Consider the following 20,926-nt stretch of genomic DNA (forward strand, 5'->3'; position numbering starts at 1 on the left):
TTTTAAAAATCAAATTTTTAACTTACCCTGGAATCATAATACTTCTTTCCCATCTATACCGCATCTCCTGAACAAACTCAAACCAAATATGAGCAACGGCACGAGCTCCTCCAAGACTATACAAAGCATGGCACAAAATGATGCTGAGTCTCCAAACCAACGAATCAACTTTGCATGTCTTGAATCCTTTGTACTTCTCATCGATAGCGGCAGGATCCTACAATTTGCAACATAATCTTTATTAAATACAATTCCTTTCGTCTTTTCTTAACTTACTTCTTCAATTCCATCCTTCTTATTAGTAAAATACACATGGGGACTGTTTTCTTCAGCATCAGGAAACAAAAAGTACAGCATTGGTACTAGAACCTCTTCAGGTAATGGGGCTAAACCTTTTCTTTGAACATGACTGCTCTTAGTCAAAGAATTTCTGGCCGCTCGTTTCAACACGCTGGAAATAGTCGGCACTCTCGGTTCAGTCAGCAAATCTAAAGGATTTGTATTCTCTGCTGGTTGAACGGCAAAATCACCAAGAACGTCGTATACAGTCGCAGCATTTTTCAACAAATGCACAAACTCTGACAGGCAATCAGCAAGCAAACATATCGGTTTATCCGCAAAATTGGCAAAAACCGTCCATTTAGGTGCTTGCATCGGTTCAAAATTTGTGTACGATTCCGAATCAACAATCAAATTATCCGGCATTTGCGACCACTGTGCTTTAACCAGCAAACTCTCAACAGGATCAATTGTCACACCTAGTGGTAACATCACCACAGCATTGGCATCAAAGTTTTCAACATCACAATCAACTGCATCCTGCTTCCATATATATGTGCCAAAATCATTCAGGAGATAACTGAATTTAACTGATACAATAATCGGCTCCAATTGTATAGGTGACATGATCTTAGTTTTGAATAAATCTGTGAGACCAGTGAGATATTGACAATGTTGTGGACCGCGGCGCAGATGAACCATTTCAAAGTTAGTTCTGACATTGTCAGACTCAAAGACTCCCAGATAATACTTCTGCCATTTTTCTCTTACTTGGATAAAGATTGGTATCTCACAGTTAGAATTGCCAATTGCTATGTTTGCTGAACTCAATAAAATCTTTATTCTGCTCTCAGATACAACATTTGAGTTATTAACTGGTGACAACACTATGTAGTCATGTAAACCATACCAATAATAAATGAGAATATCTTCATGTTCATTGGCAATGTCTCTTAATGTAAAATCGAAAGAGTTTTGCATTGGGTGTTGGGAAAATTCCAGTTCTTCCTTAGCCTCTTCATCTTGTTCTTCTGAATCTTCACACTTTGCAGAGTAGTATGTAAAGGTAAATTCCACATCAGCAAAAGGTATATTTTCTGTTTTAATTCTCCATATGCCTTCTTCTTTGCATATCGAGTCAGCTTTGTTGTCTTCTATCTTCCACTCATGGATTATTTCCTCTAAACGGGCTATAAATACCTCCCATTCAGATGCGGTGGTGAAATCTTGATGGTAAAACTCAGACTCGTCGATTTCTTCATTCATTTTGCAGGATAATAGGCAATGTTTTTATTAAAACTGATTTATTGGGAACAACAACAAACTGGTCAGGTGTGAGTGTATCAAAAAGATTTTGTGTCCAGGAGGTGCTGCTCTCTATAGCAAAACGCATAACTAAAATGTTTAAATGTTACATACACAATGATTTATGTAATCATGCTTTAGCACACCTTTACCGTAAAAGAATTCTTATTCATTAAATGAAAGAATTAACACAATTTGTTCATATTATCCTATTCAATCTCTAGTGTTAAATTGTATTCACTGTTATTGCCCAGAACTTTTTGAAGTTTATAGGTTACCTAATAAGTGTATTGTGAACTTCGCCGGCAGAACTTGAAAATCCTTCCTCAAAATGTTAAAATTATTTACCCCCTTAATGCGACCCTCAGTTTCACTTTATTCAAATTCGAGGGCAACGTATTCACTAATTCAATTGTTTCGTTTGTATTCAACAAAGACATCAAAATCCTCCAATAGTGGATCACTAACAAGATCATCTCCAAGAGCAGAACTAGACACAAATGTAAAACCTTTAGGAGAAAAAGTCAAGGAAACAACGAAAACAGCTTCCTATTTGGGCATTATCTTACTTGGAGTTGGTGTAACTGGCACCTTATTCTATGCAATATTCAATGAATTATTCTCAAGCATGAGCCCCAACAATGTGTTCTCAGCAGCTGTAAAAAGATGTTTAAGTGAAACCAGATTGGAGGATAAGTTAGGAGCACCTATCAGTGCCTATGGTGAAGAAACAAGAAGAGGCAGGAGACAACATCCAGCTTATATGGGTTTTCTAGATAATCAGGGTAAAAAACATTTGAGAATGAAGTTTTATCTGCAAGGTGCTTTTCACAAGGGAACATGTTCTTTAGAAATGGTTGAAGTAAGTACATATTAGCAAGATTTGTATATTTATTTGCTTAAAGAAGAAATTAATGTTTTCTTCTTCATAAAGTTATTATATAAATCGTTTATTTCAGAATGATTCCGGTTACTATGAATATAAATACTTAATTGTGGATGTAAATGATTTAGCACAAACTCGCCTTGTGCTGGAAGACAGCAGCCAGAAACACATCACAACACCAACATCTGAATTCCTATTATAAAAATAGTGCAAGAGTACACAACTTTATATATAATATACATATATGTTTATATGTTTAGTGCCTAATCATTTTAATACATAATATAATTATTAGTAATTTTTCTTCCTGTCTGCTATTCGTTGCATTAATGTACTTGGCAAAGACTTGTAGGCCAAGACCAGATCGTTCTCAAAAATGTAGTTTTGTATTTTGTTAATCAACCAAGCAAACGCAATATAAATAGCTAGGTATTGTATCCAAGCCCATTTTAAGACCTGCCAAAACCCGGGGCGATAGTAAACAGCTTGTTCTGGATAATCCACAAGAAGGTGTAACTTAAAGTTTTCCGATGTTAAGTCGTAGGATGTGTAGATTTCTGATAAATGAGTTGTAACTAGAAATGAGTTTTTAAAATTTGAAAATTGTTTGAAAGAAGTAGTAAGAATATCACTTACAATTTCGTTGTAAATAGTTGTTGATTATTTTGTTAACGTTAAAGTTATCCAAGTTATCATTATAAGAATGTGTTTCTTGAATCATGATAATATTATTAAGAAGTTTATCAGTCACTTTTGGGTAGCAATGCAGTGGAGCTTTTTGTTTTAACATTAAATTTGCTGTTATCGTTAGATGATTAGCTCTTGGAAGGATTGTTTGTTGTAAAATGATTGCTGATTGCATTTTTAATGGACATGTTGTCTGCAAATGCAGAAAGAAGAATGTTAATAATGATTGTACATACCATAATAAAACATTTAATATCAAATGAACTTAATTAATATAAAAAATATTACTTGTAATCTGTAATCTAGTGGTAAAATTAATATGAAATGTTGCAGATAATGTACATTTGGTGCAAAGGTGAGTTCCATATGAAATTCAAGAGTGTCAGGTTTTCCATCGTAGTTTTTGTCAATTTCTTTTACCTATAAATATACATTTATAAACATCTGGAAATCACAAGTTTTTGCTAATAAAAACTTTAAAAGTTGAGCATTTATCAAGTTTTCTCAGTTTTGGAAAGTCGTAAATGTTGTTACAGATGATAACGTTACTAATATCATTGGTGAAGCCAACAAAAAAGTATTCTCCTTTGAAGCGGACATTAGGCTGTTCATAGAATGTGTCGTGTTTTAACCAAAATCCTAAAATATTCAAATGTTGGTCAGCTAAATTAAAGTTTAATATTATTTGACTTACCACGACTTCGGTATGCGAAGATAAACGGAAAGACGATAGCTGCAATGGTTGTTATGATTATTACAAAAGTTGCTTTGGAACATAACGTTGTTTTATATATAATTTCAAGGTTTCGTTTATAGATGTCCAAAACACAGAACATTTTATTAGTTTACTTTGACTGTCAATGATTGTAATTCTCTTTATAAATTAATAATTGGATCACAGTCTTTCAACGCGCCTTAAATGATCAACAATCTGATGAATTCTTAATCGACAAGCAGCCGAAGCCGAAATGTTGTGGTTGAAGTTTTGATTGTTTTGTTTGTATTGAACTTGTGTTGGGTGGAGAAATAGAAAGAAATAGACAATGGGAAGTCTCCTAGCAACTGATATACTTGAGAATAAAAACAAAACTATTGTAATGAAAACATGCATAGAAATGACCATTTGCAGAATTTAACGAACTTCGTACACATTTGTTTATTGTCAACCTGTTTCAATTTTTTGGTTGGGATACACAATATTTTAACGGTTCTTGGTCCTTTTATCCTACGAAATTAAATTATTTTAAATTCTTATCTAATGCAGAATTTTCCAATCTTTCATAACTTTCAATCCGTTGGTCGCTATTGCTTTTAGTTTAAAAGATATGCACAATTATCGTCTATTGACTCGAATATGTCAAGAACGTTAATTTTTCCTTGTTTATTTAGTTATATTACAATTAATCGCAATTTTATAGTTGAGTTTCAATTGGTTTTCCGTAGCAGGGTGTCGATAGAAGTGACTCGTGTTCTGGGCACCGTACATGGGTAGCGGTAGAAGTGACTCGTGTTCAGGGCACCGTACAAGGGCAGCGGTAGAAGTGACTCGTGTTCAGGGCACCGTACAAGGGCAGCGGTAGAGGTGACTCGTGTTCAGGGCACCGTACAAGGGCAGCGGTAGAAGTGACTCGTATTCACTTACGAGATATTCGCTATTGAAATAAATCGTAAAAAATTGAAAAATTGTAATTTTTAGCACTTTCAGTCGCGTTTTTATTATTAAATTAAAGTATCATTAAATTAAGTTATTTTAAAATTTTATCTGATAGAGAATTTTCCAATCCTTCATAATCAGCAATTCAATGGATTCTAGCGCTTTTCGTTTAGACGATATGCACTATCAAAAAACGTCGAAAATAATTATCAAGCACCCCCAGCAATAGTCTAAATTGTAGAACTAGTATCTGTTGAATTCATAGATGGCACTAGGATGCACTAAAAATCATAAAATCGAGTTATACGGCTTATTTTTATATTTATAGACAAACATGGGCACGAGAATAGTTTTGTATACAAAGCTGTTATCTGCGATTCGGTGTAAACAACGTTTTTAACGCATGTGTCCCGCGCGCTGTCTCCTAGCGCTGCATCAACTTGCTGCAGGCAGTAAAGTCTCTCTTAAATCGCAAACACAAAAAAATTAGCGAAAAATTGACGAGTGCCGGGGCCCGCGGTTTTTTTCCCGGGGCCCGCGCTAGCTCTCGACGGCTTTGGTCAGGAGACTAACATTGTAACATAAACTTCAATCACAGCTATTAAATCATATATATGATATAAAAATTGTAATAAATCTGTTTAGTTGTGCTTAGAACTTGACTCAAAGCGCTCCAGCTTTGTTCGCTATTAAATAACAAATATTTCTATCACATGTCCATATTTAATTGGCTTGCATTACATCAGTGAATTTGTTTGGTAAATTTAACACTAAAAAATTTGTGCCAACAGTACAGAATTGATAACAGATAAAACAACAGTAAGTAAAAGTTCATCGTATTTATGTTTTTATTTGTACGTAATTAATTTTGATAAACCGAATAAACTGAAAGTTTATCAATTTTATTGCTGCCCACTTATCACTATATCGAATTTTGATAAATTAATTTTAGTTAAAGGCATATTATACTTACCAGTGCGGTTTTCGTAGAATATTTATAATTGTAGTTTTCGATTTATTATTCGAAGGTTGAATAAATCTGTTAGAGTTTTGGTTAATTCTGGTAAATCCCAAAAATTAAGGTCAATTTTGTAATTTCCGAAGTAATGCAATTATGTTGACCTACATAATGCTTCTGCGAAAATGCTTAGTAATGCGCATTTTTGCAGTTTATCAGAGTGATTTCATCATTGCAGGTTTTTAAACAACAATAATCTTTGAATACACTTAATTTACAAGTTTAAACATAAAAGGAAACAAGTTTTCAATGATCAACGATGTTTATTATCAATTTATATTATGCTTTTTGCTATTTATGACAAATGCATAATACCACAGAAAAAGAGAATAAAGCATGATAGAACACAAATAAAATATTAGCAACAAATTTAAATATTTGAACACGATTTTGTTACTCGTATACGCACAATTCACTTAATATTCATTGGAATTTTATTCAAAAAATGAATAAATCGTTTTCATGCGTGTTTTGTTTGTGAAGTTATAGTCTATTGCGTGTTTTTCCAAATTAAATCCATTGATACGTTCAAGGTTGTATATGTCAAGATGAATTCTTTGTCAAGGTAACGCCGCAGATGTAATTTTTATTATTTATTGACAATCAGTTTACTCCTCTCTTATGGTTTGGATATAAAGTTACACAACATGTTTAATGTTTTGGGCAAGTTTCTTATATAAAAATAGGCAGTGTTTGATTATAATTTGCGCAAGAAAATTAAAAAATAGCGAAATGACAGTTAAATTACTAGTTTTCAACAAATCGAAGGTGTTTTTGAACATTTTTACCTCTTTAAAAATACTGTCATGTTCGTGGCCATTAATTAGTAAGCATAATTAAATTTAAAACAGTAATTGCTTTGTTTCTCCAAGCTATATCAGTTTAACAACACAATTTCAGCTCTAAACTATTCTTAGATATTTCATAGATACTTTTGATGTGTCCGAAATGATGCATTCAAGGCATTTAAATTGTCTAGCAAAAACACATTTAATTACGACAAAAATAAAGTAAACAACATTAGAACAACACAAATAGTTAATGATTTTATGTTTTTGCAATAACATCGTTTTATCTAAAGATCTAGTCTATCCTGTTTTCTTAAATAGTAATAAATTATCAACATTCCGTAATGTCTGCACTAAAACTACGATTTCAACTATGATAATTGATTAAACATATTCTTGATTAAGTATTAATTAAATTCGCATTTTATGTGATTTAATGTAAACAATAAATCAACACGTAATAGCTTTTAAATATATTTGTGTGAATAATGTTTTTGTTCAATTTTATTACTTATGTTAAAGATGTTTTAGCTATGTCATTAAACAAAATAATAATCCCGTTTATTATTTAATGCACTTTAAGAATACTAATTAGTTTGACTTTGACTTTGCAATAACATCGCTTCAAGACAAAGAACGTAGATATAAGCTAATAAATTAAGCGCCACTTGCAAAATAACAATAAAGTAATTATGTAATTATTCAGTAGTGTGCTATTAGATAATTATCGCGGTGATAGATCGTCGTTAATCACCATTTATTTCACTCAATTATTCAATTCATTGCGAATTTGCAAATTTGCTAGTTCTCGACATCCCGACGTCAACACAAATTTCTCGCACGACTTGCACGAATAATATTTATTAATACTTTCGTACAATGCAAGATGCATACGTACTTCATGCCACGTTACGTATCCTGGTTGCTATTTATTGCGATTATTCAATTATTCCAACTTCCAACTGTTTCAACATCTGAAATAATGACAAAATTGTTCGCTAGTGATGAAAAAAATTAGGAAAAACATGAATATTCAATTCAAAATTAACATTTAAAGTTTTTGCATTTGCAAATAAAGCAAACATTAATGTACTTTATGTTTTTTTAGATAATTATTATAATTATTAAGATTAAATCATTGAGGCGTTAGTAAACCGCAATTTAAATTCATTACTCTATCACACACGTCTGATGAATTAACTAACCACGAGACGTGAATCAAAGTACAACAGGCCATACAAAATACACAATGAAATGAAATAAAAGAATTGCTCATCTCATATGTCGTCATCCAGGACTTCATTTATTCATTTCCTAACAATGTTTCGGTGTATAATATAACTATAAATGCGGTGTAGTATATGTGATGACGACACATTACTGTAAAAGTAACAAGTTTATTCATTAACATCAAAACAATCAGTATTACAGTCACAGTAAACTTAAACAAAACGGAAATTGATTTCGAAGAATCGCTACGCACGTTCACAGAGTCAAGGTATTATTGTGTGAAAAAAGTATGCGTCATATAAAAACCAACTTAAGTTGAATCTGCTCCTGCGCATGCAGCAGTTAATTCTTGATCTTGAGCCAATGGTGCATAAAATACGGCGCTCGTCGATGCCAAAAATTAGTTTCGGTCCAACACGCACCGAATACACACGCATAGTTTGCCTGAGCTTAAAAGTTAAAACTTAAAACAAACTGGTTGTATATTTTTACAGTGGAATTTAGCATAAAACTTAAATTATTCAAAACCAACGGTAAAAATTTTAAGATAGTGAGTTAAAAAATATAAATTTAAACAAGTTTACTTAATTGTTTATATTTTGTGCGTGTTTTTGAAGAATTGTAAATAATGGATCCGTTGGAAGTGCAACTTACTGAATTCTATCCTAAAGACAATGCAAAGGCTTGCAATACTGAAGAATATGATTTAGTTCAAAACCCAGACATGCCTACACCGATTTTTCGCCGTGGATGTAATATTTACTTCGCGGTTCGTTTCAATCGCGAGTTTAACCCAGAAGAAGACATTGTTCGCATTGGTTTTGGCTTTGGTAAGTTCTGCTGATTTTTAATATTTAAAATTTTTTAATTTTTATATTTTTATTGCAATTAGGTGCTAAGCCGCACGTTCTTAAAGGAACTCGTGTAATCCTTCCTTTACTCATTGATCAGAAACATCTTCCTCGAAACCCAACAAAATGGGGCCTATGCATGACCAGCCACGAAGGTGACACTATTACTCTTCAAGTACATATTCCTCCGAATGCTCAAGTGGGAATCTGGTCGTGCACAATTCAAACCAACATTAGAGGCCAACAACCTCGTAATGATTACAAAGTAGAAGATGATATCTACGTGCTTTTTAATCCTTGGTGCCCACAAGATGGTGTTTATATGGAGAATGAGGAAGAACGTAAAGAGTATATTTTGAATGAAAATGGAAAGATTTGGTGTGGAACTTTTAAGAAACCAAGCGGAAAGAGGTGGATCTTTGGTCAGTTTGATGATGTGACCCTACCAGCAGCTTGTTTGCTCTTGGAACGATCGGGGTTAGCTCCTGCTGATAGAGGAAGTCCTGTTTTGATTGCTAGGGCCATTTCTGCAGTGGTATGTTAATCAAATCATGAATTTTAAAGAATTTTATACCAAAATTATGTTTGCATCTATAGATTAATTCTGTGGATGATAATGGTTTGCTAGAAGGTCGTTGGGATGGCGAGTACTCTGATGGTACCAGTCCCCACGCTTGGACTGGATCAGTTTCCATCATGGATCAATATTTAAGAACAGGTGGACAACCCGTGAAATACGGTCAATGTTGGGTGTTTTCTGCTGCAGTAGTGACAGTTTGCAGGACATTGGGCATACCTTGTAGGTCCACCACTAATTATGTCAGTGCTCATGACACTAATTGCTCTCTCACGGTTGATAAATATTATGATTTGTTTGGAAACAAAATTGAGAACGGTCCGGATGGAGATTGTAATGATAGTTGTTGGAACTTCCATGTATGGAACGATGTCTGGATGACACGTCCTGATCTCCCGGTTGGTTATGGCGGATGGCAGGTTATTGATTCCACACCTCAGGAACAAAGTGATGGGATGTTTCGTTGTGGGCCTGCTTCCGTTGAAGCTGTGAGACGAGGTGAAGTTGGATATTTGTACGATACTCCATTTGTGTTTTCTGAAGTAAACGCTGATATTTGCAACTTCCAAGAAGACGAGACATCTGATTGGGGATTTTCAAGAATGTCAATTAATCAGTATCAGTAAGTTATCTATTTTTACCTTTTTTACGATAAAACTAATATTCTAATTAAATTTATAGTGTTGGTAGAAAAATTGTAACTAAAACTCCCAACGAAGATGATGACGAAGGAGATTCTGATCTCATGGATCTCACCAGAACATTTAAAAACGCTGAAGGAACTGAAGCAGAACGTTTAGCAGTCTATAATGCCGTGAAAGGTGTCCCGAAAGCACAGCAGTTCTATGAAATTCCCACACCTGAACAAGAAGATGTTTTCTTTGACTTAGTTGATATTGATGCCATCCCATTCGGTGATAGTTTCGATGTGGTTGTGAATATTCAAAACAACTCAAATCACATCAGGAATATTAGCGCTGTTTTATCGGCATCGAGTGTCTTTTACAATGGAGCAACAGCTAAACCTATTAAAAGGGCTCAGGGAGTGTTTGCTGTAAAAGGAGGGGAAACGGAAGTGCTTAGAATACATGTCACAAAAGATGACTACATGGATAAGCTAGTAGATCACAATCTGATTAAAATTTACTCCATTGCTAATGTAAAGGAAACCAGGCAGACATGGAGTGAGGAAGATGATTTCACCATGACCAAACCAACAATCGCGGTTGAACCACAAAATGATTTTCATGTGGGAGAAGAAAATGTTGTTACTTGCTCGTAAGTTAATCACATAGCAAAAGTTAGGAATCAATAATTTGCTTATTAATGCACTTGTAGATTTGTTAATCCACTAGCTGATGACTCGCTAGTTGAATGCACCTATTCCATTGAAGGTCCAGGAGTGACTAAACCGGAAGTAACCGCGTATCCCGATGTAGGACCAGGTGAAACTGTCACTTTCGAAGGAGTATTTACTCCGAGGCGACAAGGACAGCGAAAAGTAGTGGCTACGTTTACATCGAAACAACTTCATGGTATCTGCGGATCTAAAACTATTCAGATTACATAAAAAGTTATATTTAAAACTAATATTTTTATATTTATATTTTATTGAACATGTGCCAATGCAACAAAGTTATAAATTATTGAAAATTAATTGGACTTTGCGAAATTCACTTTAGAATTAAGTGAATTGTAATTGCATTGATTAAATATTAAACCTGCAATTTTCTTCAAAACTTGAATTGTTTCTTTGTTTTGAAGAGTATTTAAGGAGTTTACTGTTCTTAACTGCTGAAGTTTAATGTTAATATTGTGAAATTGTGACTTTGAAATTTGTAATTATGAGATTTTTTGGGAAAAACGTCTTTTTTCTTCATCTGTTTGCTCAATACCGGCCAGAACCTCATTGGCCTCTAATAATCAAAATTCTTTACTACTTGGAAAGATTTTGTTGCTATGTTTGTTTCACAGCCACTTTGGCTTTTAGTGCAATAGCGGTTGTTCTTGATGATACCGGAGAGATTGCACACAGTGCTATCAACATCGTCAATATCCGTAAAATAAAACAATAAATATTAATTTTGTAAACACTACTACTAATACTATTTTGTAGTTATCTATGCTAGTATTGCTTTAAGGAATATTCACTTTGTTTACTATTCTGATGTCGTCGAATATTTAATCATGAGAATGAATACTGTGATGCGAGAAAAGGCATCTTTGGGTTTTGAACCATATACAATGAAACAAGGTCGTACTGTATCTAATCGCATGCACAATGCTTGGAATCTGTTCGCAATCGGTGCTGGAATGGGAATGGCATTAAGTCCGTTCTTCAAAAGAAAGAAGTACATATAATACTCATGTAATTCAACAATTTTTGTTATTTTTATAAATATTTTAAGAGAACTACCGTTACAATACTGGTTATTCTATGATTGGACTGATGATAGATATTATATGCCAACATTAGTATTCCAAACCATGTCTCAGATATTCATGGTTTCCTGTTTTGCTAATATTGAAATGTTTAACGCATGTTTTACTATTTTATTACGCTATCAATTCAAGTTGCTTGGTGATGACTTCAAACACATTTTTTCTAATGCGTTACATAAAATAGGAATGCCACGCACTGATGTGGAATATTTTATGAACAATAGAGAAGAGTTTGTAGAATATATTATTGTGATAATATTTTTGTTTATTTTTATTTTTAGTAAATTATATATAAACAAAATTCAAAAGATTGCTGATACTAAAGAATTTAAAAGTGCTATTCTGGATAACTTAAAATTTTGCATTCATCATCATCAAGATATGCTCACGTTCAAAGATGAATTCTATGGGTTTATTTCGTTCCAATTGAGTACTGAGTTATTATTTTTATTGGGTTATTTAATATTTTCGTTATTTACGGTAACAATTGTAAGTTACAACTACAATCACAAAGTACAGAATTTAAACGTCTTTAATATTAATTTATTATTATTTAGACTGATGATCCCACCATTTATTTCGCTCTAAGTCAATATTTTGGTGGAACTGTTTGTCAAATCTATATGATGGGTGTTTTCGGGGAAAAATTGACAATGGAAGTGGACGAATTAAGAAATATACTTTATGATCAACCATGGTATTTTTGCGATAAAGAATTCAGAAAGGATTTCCTAATTATACAAATGCGTATGACAAAAAATGGTTATTTAAAAGCTGGGAAACTGTTGGATATGTCTTTAGAAACATTTTTAGAGGTAAAAATTATTTAAAAAATATGTTACTCTATGCTTATTATTGAATTTTTGTAGTTTATGAAGAAAGCAGCATCATTTTTCGCTGTTTTGCGACAAGTTAATGGAGAAGATTAAGGTTTTAATCCTGGCACTGCTAGAAAACTTTAGAAGTAGAGATGAATATCTTATAAAGTTTCAATTGTGGCTTACAAGTGACAATTGTATTCTTTTATTAAAATCCCAATTAGATTTAGTCTAGCTACGCTGAATTGAAATTATTACTTTCTGTAATTACAGCACTTTTGAACTTATTCCAAGGTGTCAACCACAGACTTTTTTACGACTTATTAACTTTTAAAACACTTATTAAGTCATTATACTTTTTCATAACTATACATTTTTGTGACACCTATAAAAGGTAAGTTATGTTTCGATATTCTGTTTTACTCTTGACTGTGTATTATACAACATAATTATAAAAATGACAAAAGTGAAGAAGTACTTCGCGAATAACTTGATTATGCTTCAGGTTTTTGCTCAGTTTCGACCAGAACCCAATTGGCCATTGATTTTTAAACTCTTTTACTACTTGTATAGAGTGTTTATATTTTTTTGTTTTGCGTGTACTTTGATTTTCAGTTATGTGGGGATACGAGTTTATGGATTCGTGCAGATTTCTGATATTGCCATGAATATTTTAAACCTGCGTAAGTTGGTTTATAATAACCGAACAATAAAAAGGTTTAAAATATATTTATTTCCCAACCTTTTATTGCTAGTTTTATACACCAGTATATCCCTAAGATCAACATATTTTATCTTTAATCACAAACGTGTGGAATTTCTCGTAATGAGAATGAATTTCGTAATGAAAGAAAGCAGTTCACTCAGTCCAAATCCTGTGACAATGGAACGTGGAAGAAGAATCTCGGACTGGTGCTTATTTGGATGGTGGGCTTTTGTTGGCGGTGCTGGTTTGTTTTTAGCTTTTGCACCATTATTCAATGAAGTTAGGTAAGGTGATTGTTAAAAATACGAAAATTTCAGTTATTTATTATACAATTTTAGAGAATTACCACTGCCAATGTGGTTATTTTATGATTGGTCACCAGATGAATATTACTATCCAACTGTTGCGATCCAAAGTTGTGCACAAGTCTTTATGACTTCTAGTTTCGCTAATATTGAAATGTATAATGTTTGTGCAAACGTATTAATGACACACCAATTTAATTTACTTGGTATTGTATATAAAAATTAATTACATATTTCATAGTTCTTAATATTAATTCTTATAGGTGAGGATTTTACTTATATTATTCCTAACGCTTTATTGCAGTGTGGTATGCCTCAAGAAGAAATTGATGAGTATCTAAAAGATAAAGAAAAGTATTTTTAAATACTTGCTATAAATTAATTATTTGTTTTGCTTTAAAATTTTAGCTCACGTTATATTGTAAAGATTAATAAGTTGAAAGATACTGACAAGTTTCAAAAAGTGGCCATATCCAATTTTAAAATGTGTATCAAACATCATCAAGAATTACTAAATTTCAGAGATGAATTTTATTCTTTTATTTCTCCGATTCTTGCAGTTGAAGTGAACTTTTTATTTGTCTACATGATTTTTGTACTTTTCACATGGATAACTGTAAGTAAATTATACCAATACTAAAAATGCTGATGTGCGTAATTTAATATGTTTTTAAGACTGATAACAAAGCATTATATCCGGCATTATTTCAATACTTCTTTGGAATTGTTGGTCAAATTTACATCAATACATTAGCCGGCGAACAATTGACCAATAAAGTAATAAATACTATTTCTAGGGTAATTACTTAATCATATGAATATGTATTTTTTGAAGGTTGAAGAATTAAGAGATATTTTATATGATATGCCTTGGTATTTTTGCGATAAAGTATTTCTGCGAATTTTCAAAGTTGTACAACTTCGAATGACTCGCAATGACTATCTTAAAGCGGGCGGAGTTTTGCCTATTTCTCTGGAAACTTGGCTAGAGGTAATTATAACTACAATCTATATAATTATCACTTTCCTACAAGAAAATAGACATATAAATAAGTAAATTATTGATTTCTAGTTTATGAAGAAAGCCGCGTCATTTTTCGCAGTATTGCGACAAGTTAACGATGAAGCTAAATTATAAAAATGATGAAATCATAATTTAGAGCTAAAAGGGATTAATTTAAAAATATATTAAATATTTATTGGCATTTAGGGTTACACATGTAATACATCTCAACTAAAAATACTGATTTTGTCTTAATTCTAAATTATTAAAGATTATATATCAATAACAAATTTTATCTTGGCAGTTATTTCATAAATATCTAAAATTTTATGTCAAAATTAGTGAACATTAACTTTTTCACTATAATTAATGTTAATGATTAATATTTCACAATGTTTAATTTATTCTACAAAATGTATGATATATAAGAAAAAATTTACTATCTGATTGTAAGTTTTTCAAAACTTTTTGGCATAATTCAGTCCTCTGGTGTAACAGTTTCATTAATCCTGGTGATATCATTACTTGAAACATAAATAGTTCTATATCCATCACAATCATCCAACTCTTTTGATGTAAATTTAGCTGCAATCGTATGTTTACCAATCTGTTTCGGTATAAAAGTGAATTCAACCGTAGCTTTTCCACCATTAGCTGCCACCGCATCTTTTACTTTGATGGTTTCCGAGATCCCTGGTCCTTCAATCTTAAACTGGCACTTGTGCAATGTATTCGGCAATGGATTTACAAGATATGCTGTCCCATGACATTCCACATCTTCAACAGGATTATCCGTCAGAATTTTCACATCAGGTTTGCGTACTCTGAAGTCATCCTGTGCGTAATAATCATAATCAATATCAACGATCTTAGCTAGACATGATATGTTAAATGCGGCTTGATCTAACAATCGTTTGTAGTACTCGTCATAGCGGACAGTCACCTCAAGCTCCCTCATCGTACTTTTCGCAAGGGTGAAATTATAGTCTTCTTTTTTGACTGCGTCGCCAACTTTACCCATGTAGGTCACAACTTCAGCTCGTAAATATACAATGATTCTATAGTCTTTGCTTAAAGATTTGTTTCTAATAAGAAGAGTTATCTTAAAAGGTTGACCAATGACAATATCATCGTTCAATTCAAAGTTAAAGTAAATATCATTGAATTCTTCATTTAAATAATACCGAGAAAACATGTTTTCAGCTTCTTTTAGGGCAGCAAACATAGTACCACGTTCTTCAGTAGTACTTTCAGCATGTTTATAAGACGAAGTAATATCTAATCTATCAAATTTTCCAGGTTGTTTTGTAGAGATAAGTTTACCGATTGATTCTGTGTCTTTACGAATTAATTTTAATGGCTGTGTTGGTCCATCATAACGCCAGTAAACTTTATCTGCATTAACCTCGGCATATAGGAAACTATTATCATATGGCTTTCTTATTTCCCCACGTTTAACTGCTATGACTGAAGCAGGTCCACATTTATACATATCTTCACTTTGCTCCTGGGGAGTGGCATCAATCGCCTGCCAACCGCCATAACCATCACCGAGGTCTGGCCGGTCCATCCACACCTCATTCCAGACATGAAAGTTCCAAATTGAATCGGAGTTCATTTCAGTCATGATCTCGCCTTTATCGGTCATGAAGTAATCAACGGTTAGAGAACTTTGGGTGTCATGTGCCGAGGAGTAATTAGTAATTACACGACTTGGTATACCCACAGCTCTACAAACTATAAAAAAAATGATTGAAATTGAAGCAATGATCAAATAAAAGACTTACTTGTTGTTAGAACACCGCCAAACACCCAGCACTGCGCATATTTAACACTTTTCTTCTTTTTGTAGTATTTTTGCATGATTTCTGCACTTCCAACCCATTTAGTCGGAGCGGTACCATCTTCAAAGTCATTACTCCAGTTTCCCATTAGTACACCATTATCATCCATGGAGTTTACCGCAGCAGCTAAAGCTCTGGAAGTCAGAATCGGACAACTTCGACTTTTCCCAGTAATCTTTCCAACGTATTTAATCAAATACAGAGAACATTCTAAAACATCTTTATCAAATTGTCCGTACTTCCAAATGGTAGGTCTCATTCGATTGGCGGTGCCACGCCAGATTAATCCTGTATCTTCTAATACAGCTTCATCTTTCCAAACATAGGAATCTAAATATACTTGATCATCTAAACACCATGGATTAAACAAAATAAATATTTTCGTGGGCCAAGTGTAACTGTATGGGCGGTTTCTGTAGCTTTTGGTATCCACGTCCATTTTCCAACAGGAGACAATACAATCTGGGGATGGAGTAATTTCTACTGAAATAGTATTTAAGTCCGATTTTGATAAAACTACATTCCATGGACGATGACTACTATAACTCATAGAAAGTGGGATTGCAACGAGGGAGGAGGTTCCATGTGAGGGTTTATCATCATCTGAAAGTTATTAGATAGTATAAGTAAGTTTTTACTAAAATTTTGGAGAAAATATTTTGGTACCTTCAATGGTAAAAATGAAAGATATTCCATCAGTATCATTATAAGGCCGGTTTAAAACAATATCTATGATGAATGATTGTCCTCTGCGAACAACCAAAGATGGTTCAAATTCTCTAGACATCAGTTCAAATTTTGAAGTGCGATGAAGTGATCCATTAATTCCAATTTTAGGATCAATACCTCGTACGATTAAGATATCCGTGTCCGATTCCGAATCGATGAATGGTATTCCATCAGTAACATCTGCACATAATGTTGTAACAATTATCGTTAAATATTTTAAATATTTTGTTTACATTGTTCTCGCCACGTGACAAAATGAGTAATTTACATAAATTTTGCACTTAGTTATAGTGCAGTTATTTCTAACGAACACGTAACCTTGAGGCCTGTGCGGCGCGCGAAAAGAAAATATCCAAGGAAACTTTTTTGCATAAAATGCCAAACAAAAACGCCTATGCACATTGAGTTTTATTGCGAGCGCTGGAAACTGGCGCACTTGGACGATGCCAAATTTGGGCTCACCACGCTTCGATCACTTGTGATCAGCAGCGTGTATTTGAATGTATGTATAGAAACAGACGGTTTAACACACTACCAACTTTAAGTGCGTTTAAACCTCTATTAATAATTAGTAGTGTGACCATGCAAGTGACACATATTTGTTTGAAAAACACAAAAATAGAAAACAAACTCATCCGATTTTCGTGATAATGGTATGAGTTGGCTAGACCCATAAAAATCGTTTTATGACATTCTCCTTGTATTTCATTTATAACAATTGCATTGAAAATTATTTTTAACAATTAGTATTGTATCATTTTATTGTTTTACAGTTTGAAAAAACCAAAACACTTTGTTTTTGTAAACACATTAAACATGATTTGATTAACATCTGCAATTTTTTCAATGCAAATATTAAAAAAATAGGACTGCAGTATGTAAACTGTTATTGTAATTATTGTAATTGTAGTTTGCTTTGTATTACATAATGATTACAGTATATTTTAGTGCTTTGTTCTACTTTTATTGTGTAATAACAATTAAAACAATAATTGATTTTCAAATTTCAATTCCAATGAATACGAGTTTTTTAGAATATAATTAAATGTTTGAAACAATTAAAATTGCTTCAGATATTTATTAGTGGTATTGGTCATGACTGATAATAACCGTGTCATGGCAGGAATAAAGTCACATCGAACGTGATTCAATTCGTGAGATATTTGTTATAAGAATATTTAGATTCGCAGGTCAAAGTGCAACAATTACTTATGTGTTATGTGGTTTAAATTGAAATTTATATGAGAAATATGTTTGAGGCATTATTGATAATCAATTGGAAATTATTAATCATGAAATTCTAGACGGTTATGAGTCATTGAGAAAGTTTTTTTTGGTTTTCGAATTTACTAAGTTTATAAATACACAACATTTTTCTATTCAACTTGTAGACTAAAATATAAGTTATCTATAAACTGCTAAAAGTTATATGAGTACGTAAATCTGAAATCTAAACATGAAAAACGTTCACGAATATTGTTTCATCTGGTTTGTATTTAATTAACATCTGAAACCGATTTCAGAAAATCAAAGTTGAATTTGAAACGCAAAAATTATTCTCTGCAGTGTGCTTCGACGTAAATTGATGTCAGTTTAAATATAACCGACAACTTGAAAGCGATCAAAAACAAACATTCGATATTTTATAGCGCCACATTGCTAACTAAAACAGCTGCCTACATACTTTGCAATTTACATGATATTTACTTAAGACTTTTCACACTTTAATATTTTTTTTATATTTGCTCAATTTTGATAAAATTTATTTTTAATAATGTGTTGTGTACATTATATTGGTATAAAACTATATACTTAATAAAAATTTAATAGATTTGTGGCCTTCTTATACCTACTCATGCTTTAAAATAAATTGAACTTGGCATTCAATCACTTAAAGTATAGTTTATGAGCGTTTACTTCTGTGAAATAATAAACGTTAAAAAATGTGTGTGATTTCTTTTTTTTAAACAAAGTAGAGTTTGTTTAACAAATAAAGTGCAAGAATGTAAAAATTATTAAATTACCTGATGCCTCTCGTGGTTTTGGCAGTGCGTACATTGGGAAGGACCTGCCATGTTCAGGTCCACAGCAATCAAAATCAGGAAACGGTGGAAACCGCAAAAATCGATTCCATCTTCTTCTCCACCCCATTTTAAACTCAATTTATTATTAAAATAAATTTAGCAATATGTTTACTAATAATATTATAAAGTTGCCATTAGTTTAAACTTGGTATTCTATTGTTTTCTTAACTGATGCGAGTTAATCTTGCGCGTTTTAGCTAATGACTGAACGCTACTGAGCCATGCCATGTGCTATTCGAAACATCAAAACGCGCGAGATTTTAAGTTGAGTGGGAAACGTGATTAAGATGACGTAATTGATGTAACGCATGCCAGGCCAACGCTGGAGCGGTGTTACTGTGTTAATGAGACACGTTTTTGGATTTCTTTCAATGAAACCGCCAAGTGTCCGAATGCCAGAGAACTAGTAATTTAATTGATGCCTTTCAGCTTAGTCTGAACGAACAAAACGATGTTTTAATTGCTATAGAAAAGGTGTGATTAACTCGATTATTAAAAACAATTAAAATTGCTTCAAATTACATTAAGCTATAAGAAACTTAACTTTAATTAAGAGCTCTCAAATAGCCAATAATAGACTTGTACAATTACGAAGACATTTAATTGTTATTGGTGACTAAAAAATAAGGACAATCATAATTTATTTTAGTAACAAAATGAACAAAACTAGGGATCATCAACAAATAGTATTTGAATTCAGCCAATCAATATCTAAATTTCGGTAAAGAAAAAAATTGTTTTATGATACTCTATCTACATATATATTTTGCAACTATTATTTTTTGTAAGAATCCTGCAGGGAGCTTGGAAAATTTAGATTTCCATGTTAAAATTTCCTGCTTGTGTGATAACTTTTGTGATTTCTACCTGTAAAGAAGTGAAGTTACTTTTATAATCGGCAGATGGCGCACTATGTATTGCAAAGTTAAAATTTGAATTTATTTAGTTCTAAAAATTGCCTAGAGGTGTCGCTATGTATACTAAAATAGATCGTAATTTGTTAAAATTTTGAAAAAATCGCAATCACTACCAAACTTGTACTGTTTCATTACACCAAAACATATACAAGAAAATAATATATAAATCAAACAATATTTGTCACCTAAATATTACAGTTTTACATTGTTTGTTGTAACCATAACAAACAATGTAAAACTGTTTGGCTTGTGTTGTTGTTATGCTGGCGCAAACTACCTCGAGTTTTGTGTTTTTAACGTCCGCGTGGTTTATTATTCGCGTGCAAATTGATAGCGACTTATAAAAACACCGTGCGCCTGCAGGTAAGGCTTATCATTATTACTCGACTGCGTCGCGTTGCGTTTGCGGTCGCGTTATCTTCGTTGCGGCGTCCATTTATCAGTGCCCATTTCGCCGCCATTAAATTTTATTTAGCAATGCGCGCTTCATGATCGTCCTCTTTCACGAGCACGTCGACGACAAACTTAACGATGACCGCGACAACAATGCCCACTCGTATACGAGGAGATAAACAATATAGTGATAAGTAAAGCAAATAAAATGAACGTGGCATGTGCGGTGAATGAAGTGAAATGAAGCAATAAAGTAGGTACTGAATCGCGGCCGGCAGATGATTTCGTTGCTGAATTTCTTCCGGCTTGTGATAATACCAACCAAACTTAAATTTAAACGCAAACATTGGAAATGTTTCCAAGAAGTTGTTAAATTGTCTACGATCGCGGTGGAAAATTTCCATTTTATG

General features: G+C 32.8%; 6 protein-coding genes and 1 long non-coding RNA gene across 9 annotated transcripts in view; 4 read left to right on the forward strand and 3 right to left on the reverse strand.

Annotated features, from left to right (window-relative positions):
* Rab3GAP1 (RAB3 GTPase activating protein subunit 1) overlaps nucleotides 1–1,644 on the reverse strand; it is a 32,215-nt gene extending 30,571 nt beyond the window's left edge. Inside the window, exons 1-2 of the mRNA XM_065306826.1 lie at nucleotides 277–1,644; nucleotides 27–217 (exon numbers count right to left, since the gene is read on the reverse strand). Of these exons, the coding sequence (XP_065162898.1) occupies nucleotides 27–217; nucleotides 277–1,545 (1,460 nt within the window). The 5' untranslated portion in view covers nucleotides 1,546–1,644. The remainder of the gene's footprint in view (nucleotides 1–26; nucleotides 218–276) is intronic.
* Nucleotides 1,645–1,835: 191 nt separating this feature from the next.
* LOC135795234 (mitochondrial import inner membrane translocase subunit Tim21) lies at nucleotides 1,836–3,417 on the forward strand. Its single transcript, XM_065306833.1, has 2 exons — nucleotides 1,836–2,446; nucleotides 2,544–3,417. Exons 1-2 carry the CDS (start codon nucleotides 1,916–1,918, stop codon nucleotides 2,670–2,672), a joined length of 660 nt encoding a protein of 219 aa, XP_065162905.1. The 5' UTR covers nucleotides 1,836–1,915; the 3' UTR covers nucleotides 2,673–3,417.
* LOC135795233 (transmembrane protein 231) lies at nucleotides 2,661–4,145 on the reverse strand. Its single transcript, XM_065306832.1, has 5 exons — nucleotides 3,852–4,145; nucleotides 3,633–3,796; nucleotides 3,446–3,577; nucleotides 3,107–3,350; nucleotides 2,661–3,045 (listed from the first exon to the last, which is right to left on the reverse strand). Exons 1-5 carry the CDS (start codon nucleotides 3,991–3,993, stop codon nucleotides 2,762–2,764), a joined length of 966 nt encoding a protein of 321 aa, XP_065162904.1. The 5' UTR covers nucleotides 3,994–4,145; the 3' UTR covers nucleotides 2,661–2,761.
* Nucleotides 4,146–5,437: 1,292 nt separating this feature from the next.
* LOC135795371 (hemocyte protein-glutamine gamma-glutamyltransferase-like) lies at nucleotides 5,438–11,014 on the forward strand. 3 transcript variants are annotated; one of them, XM_065307047.1, is made up of 6 exons: nucleotides 5,438–5,630; nucleotides 8,465–8,677; nucleotides 8,740–9,233; nucleotides 9,296–9,897; nucleotides 9,957–10,553; nucleotides 10,614–11,014. In XM_065307047.1, the coding sequence occupies exons 2-6, from the start codon at nucleotides 8,476–8,478 to the stop codon at nucleotides 10,843–10,845; spliced, it is 2,127 nt and encodes a 708-aa protein (XP_065163119.1). In that variant the 5' UTR covers nucleotides 5,438–5,630; nucleotides 8,465–8,475; the 3' UTR covers nucleotides 10,846–11,014. The 3 variants fall into 3 exon arrangements, with proteins under 3 accessions (XP_065163119.1, XP_065163120.1, XP_065163121.1); XM_065307048.1 differs by lacking the exon at nucleotides 5,438–5,630 and adding an exon at nucleotides 7,836–8,380; XM_065307049.1 differs by lacking the exon at nucleotides 5,438–5,630 and adding an exon at nucleotides 8,387–8,397.
* An 82-nt stretch (nucleotides 11,015–11,096) lies between these two features.
* LOC135795372 (uncharacterized) lies at nucleotides 11,097–13,009 on the forward strand. The gene is made up of 6 exons (XM_065307050.1): nucleotides 11,097–11,333; nucleotides 11,392–11,626; nucleotides 11,684–11,947; nucleotides 11,999–12,206; nucleotides 12,275–12,532; nucleotides 12,587–13,009. The coding sequence occupies exons 1-6, from the start codon at nucleotides 11,120–11,122 to the stop codon at nucleotides 12,644–12,646; spliced, it is 1,239 nt and encodes a 412-aa protein (XP_065163122.1). The 5' UTR covers nucleotides 11,097–11,119; the 3' UTR covers nucleotides 12,647–13,009.
* Nucleotides 13,010–13,391: 382 nt separating this feature from the next.
* On the forward strand, nucleotides 13,392–14,315 carry LOC135795989 (uncharacterized). The gene is made up of 4 exons (XR_010549212.1): nucleotides 13,392–13,525; nucleotides 13,580–13,752; nucleotides 13,810–14,162; nucleotides 14,222–14,315. It is a non-coding gene; the product is annotated as an uncharacterized lncRNA (long non-coding RNA).
* A 403-nt stretch (nucleotides 14,316–14,718) lies between these two features.
* Nucleotides 14,719–19,433, reverse strand: Tg (Transglutaminase). The gene is made up of 4 exons (XM_065307837.1): nucleotides 19,147–19,433; nucleotides 17,060–17,302; nucleotides 16,337–16,996; nucleotides 14,719–16,286 (listed from the first exon to the last, which is right to left on the reverse strand). Exons 1-4 carry the CDS (start codon nucleotides 19,271–19,273, stop codon nucleotides 15,028–15,030), a joined length of 2,289 nt encoding a protein of 762 aa, XP_065163909.1. The 5' UTR covers nucleotides 19,274–19,433; the 3' UTR covers nucleotides 14,719–15,027.
* Between the last annotated feature and the right edge of the window lie 1,493 nt (nucleotides 19,434–20,926).

This window comes from Atheta coriaria, unplaced genomic scaffold (assembly GCF_025399875.1).
Source record: "Atheta coriaria isolate IRGN ID8LTWV9N9 unplaced genomic scaffold, Caltech_Dcor_3.1 hic_scaffold_7_pilon, whole genome shotgun sequence".
NCBI classification, from domain to species: domain Eukaryota; kingdom Metazoa; phylum Arthropoda; class Insecta; order Coleoptera; family Staphylinidae; genus Dalotia; species Dalotia coriaria.

Coding starts and splice junctions, on each gene's coding strand:
- LOC135795234 (XM_065306833.1), top strand. CDS start 1,916: ATGTTAAAATTATTTACCCCCTTAATGCGACCCTCAGTTTCACTTTAT. Junction 2,447..2,543: donor GTTCTTTAGAAATGGTTGAA/GTAAGTACATAT, acceptor CGTTTATTTCAG/AATGATTCCGGTTACTATGA.
- LOC135795233 (XM_065306832.1), bottom strand. CDS start 3,993: ATGTTCTGTGTTTTGGACATCTATAAACGAAACCTTGAAATTATATAT. Junction 3,797..3,851: donor CTTCGCATACCGAAGTCGTG/GTAAGTCAAATA, acceptor TGAATATTTTAG/GATTTTGGTTAAAACACGAC. Junction 3,351..3,445: donor CACTAGATTACAGATTACAA/GTAATATTTTTT, acceptor CTGCATTTGCAG/ACAACATGTCCATTAAAAAT.
- LOC135795371 (XM_065307047.1), top strand. CDS start 8,476: ATGGATCCGTTGGAAGTGCAACTTACTGAATTCTATCCTAAAGACAAT. Junction 8,678..8,739: donor TCGCATTGGTTTTGGCTTTG/GTAAGTTCTGCT, acceptor TATTGCAATTAG/GTGCTAAGCCGCACGTTCTT. Junction 10,554..10,613: donor GAAAATGTTGTTACTTGCTC/GTAAGTTAATCA, acceptor ATGCACTTGTAG/ATTTGTTAATCCACTAGCTG.
- LOC135795372 (XM_065307050.1), top strand. CDS start 11,120: ATGAGATTTTTTGGGAAAAACGTCTTTTTTCTTCATCTGTTTGCTCAA. Junction 11,334..11,391: donor TATCAACATCGTCAATATCC/GTAAAATAAAAC, acceptor ACTATTTTGTAG/TTATCTATGCTAGTATTGCT. Junction 11,948..11,998: donor TTTATGAACAATAGAGAAGA/GTTTGTAGAATA, acceptor TTTTATTTTTAG/TAAATTATATATAAACAAAA.
- Tg (XM_065307837.1), bottom strand. CDS start 19,273: ATGGGGTGGAGAAGAAGATGGAATCGATTTTTGCGGTTTCCACCGTTT. Junction 16,997..17,059: donor TTTCATTTTTACCATTGAAG/GTACCAAAATAT, acceptor AATAACTTTCAG/ATGATGATAAACCCTCACAT. Junction 16,287..16,336: donor TGGCGGTGTTCTAACAACAA/GTAAGTCTTTTA, acceptor TTTTTTTTATAG/TTTGTAGAGCTGTGGGTATA.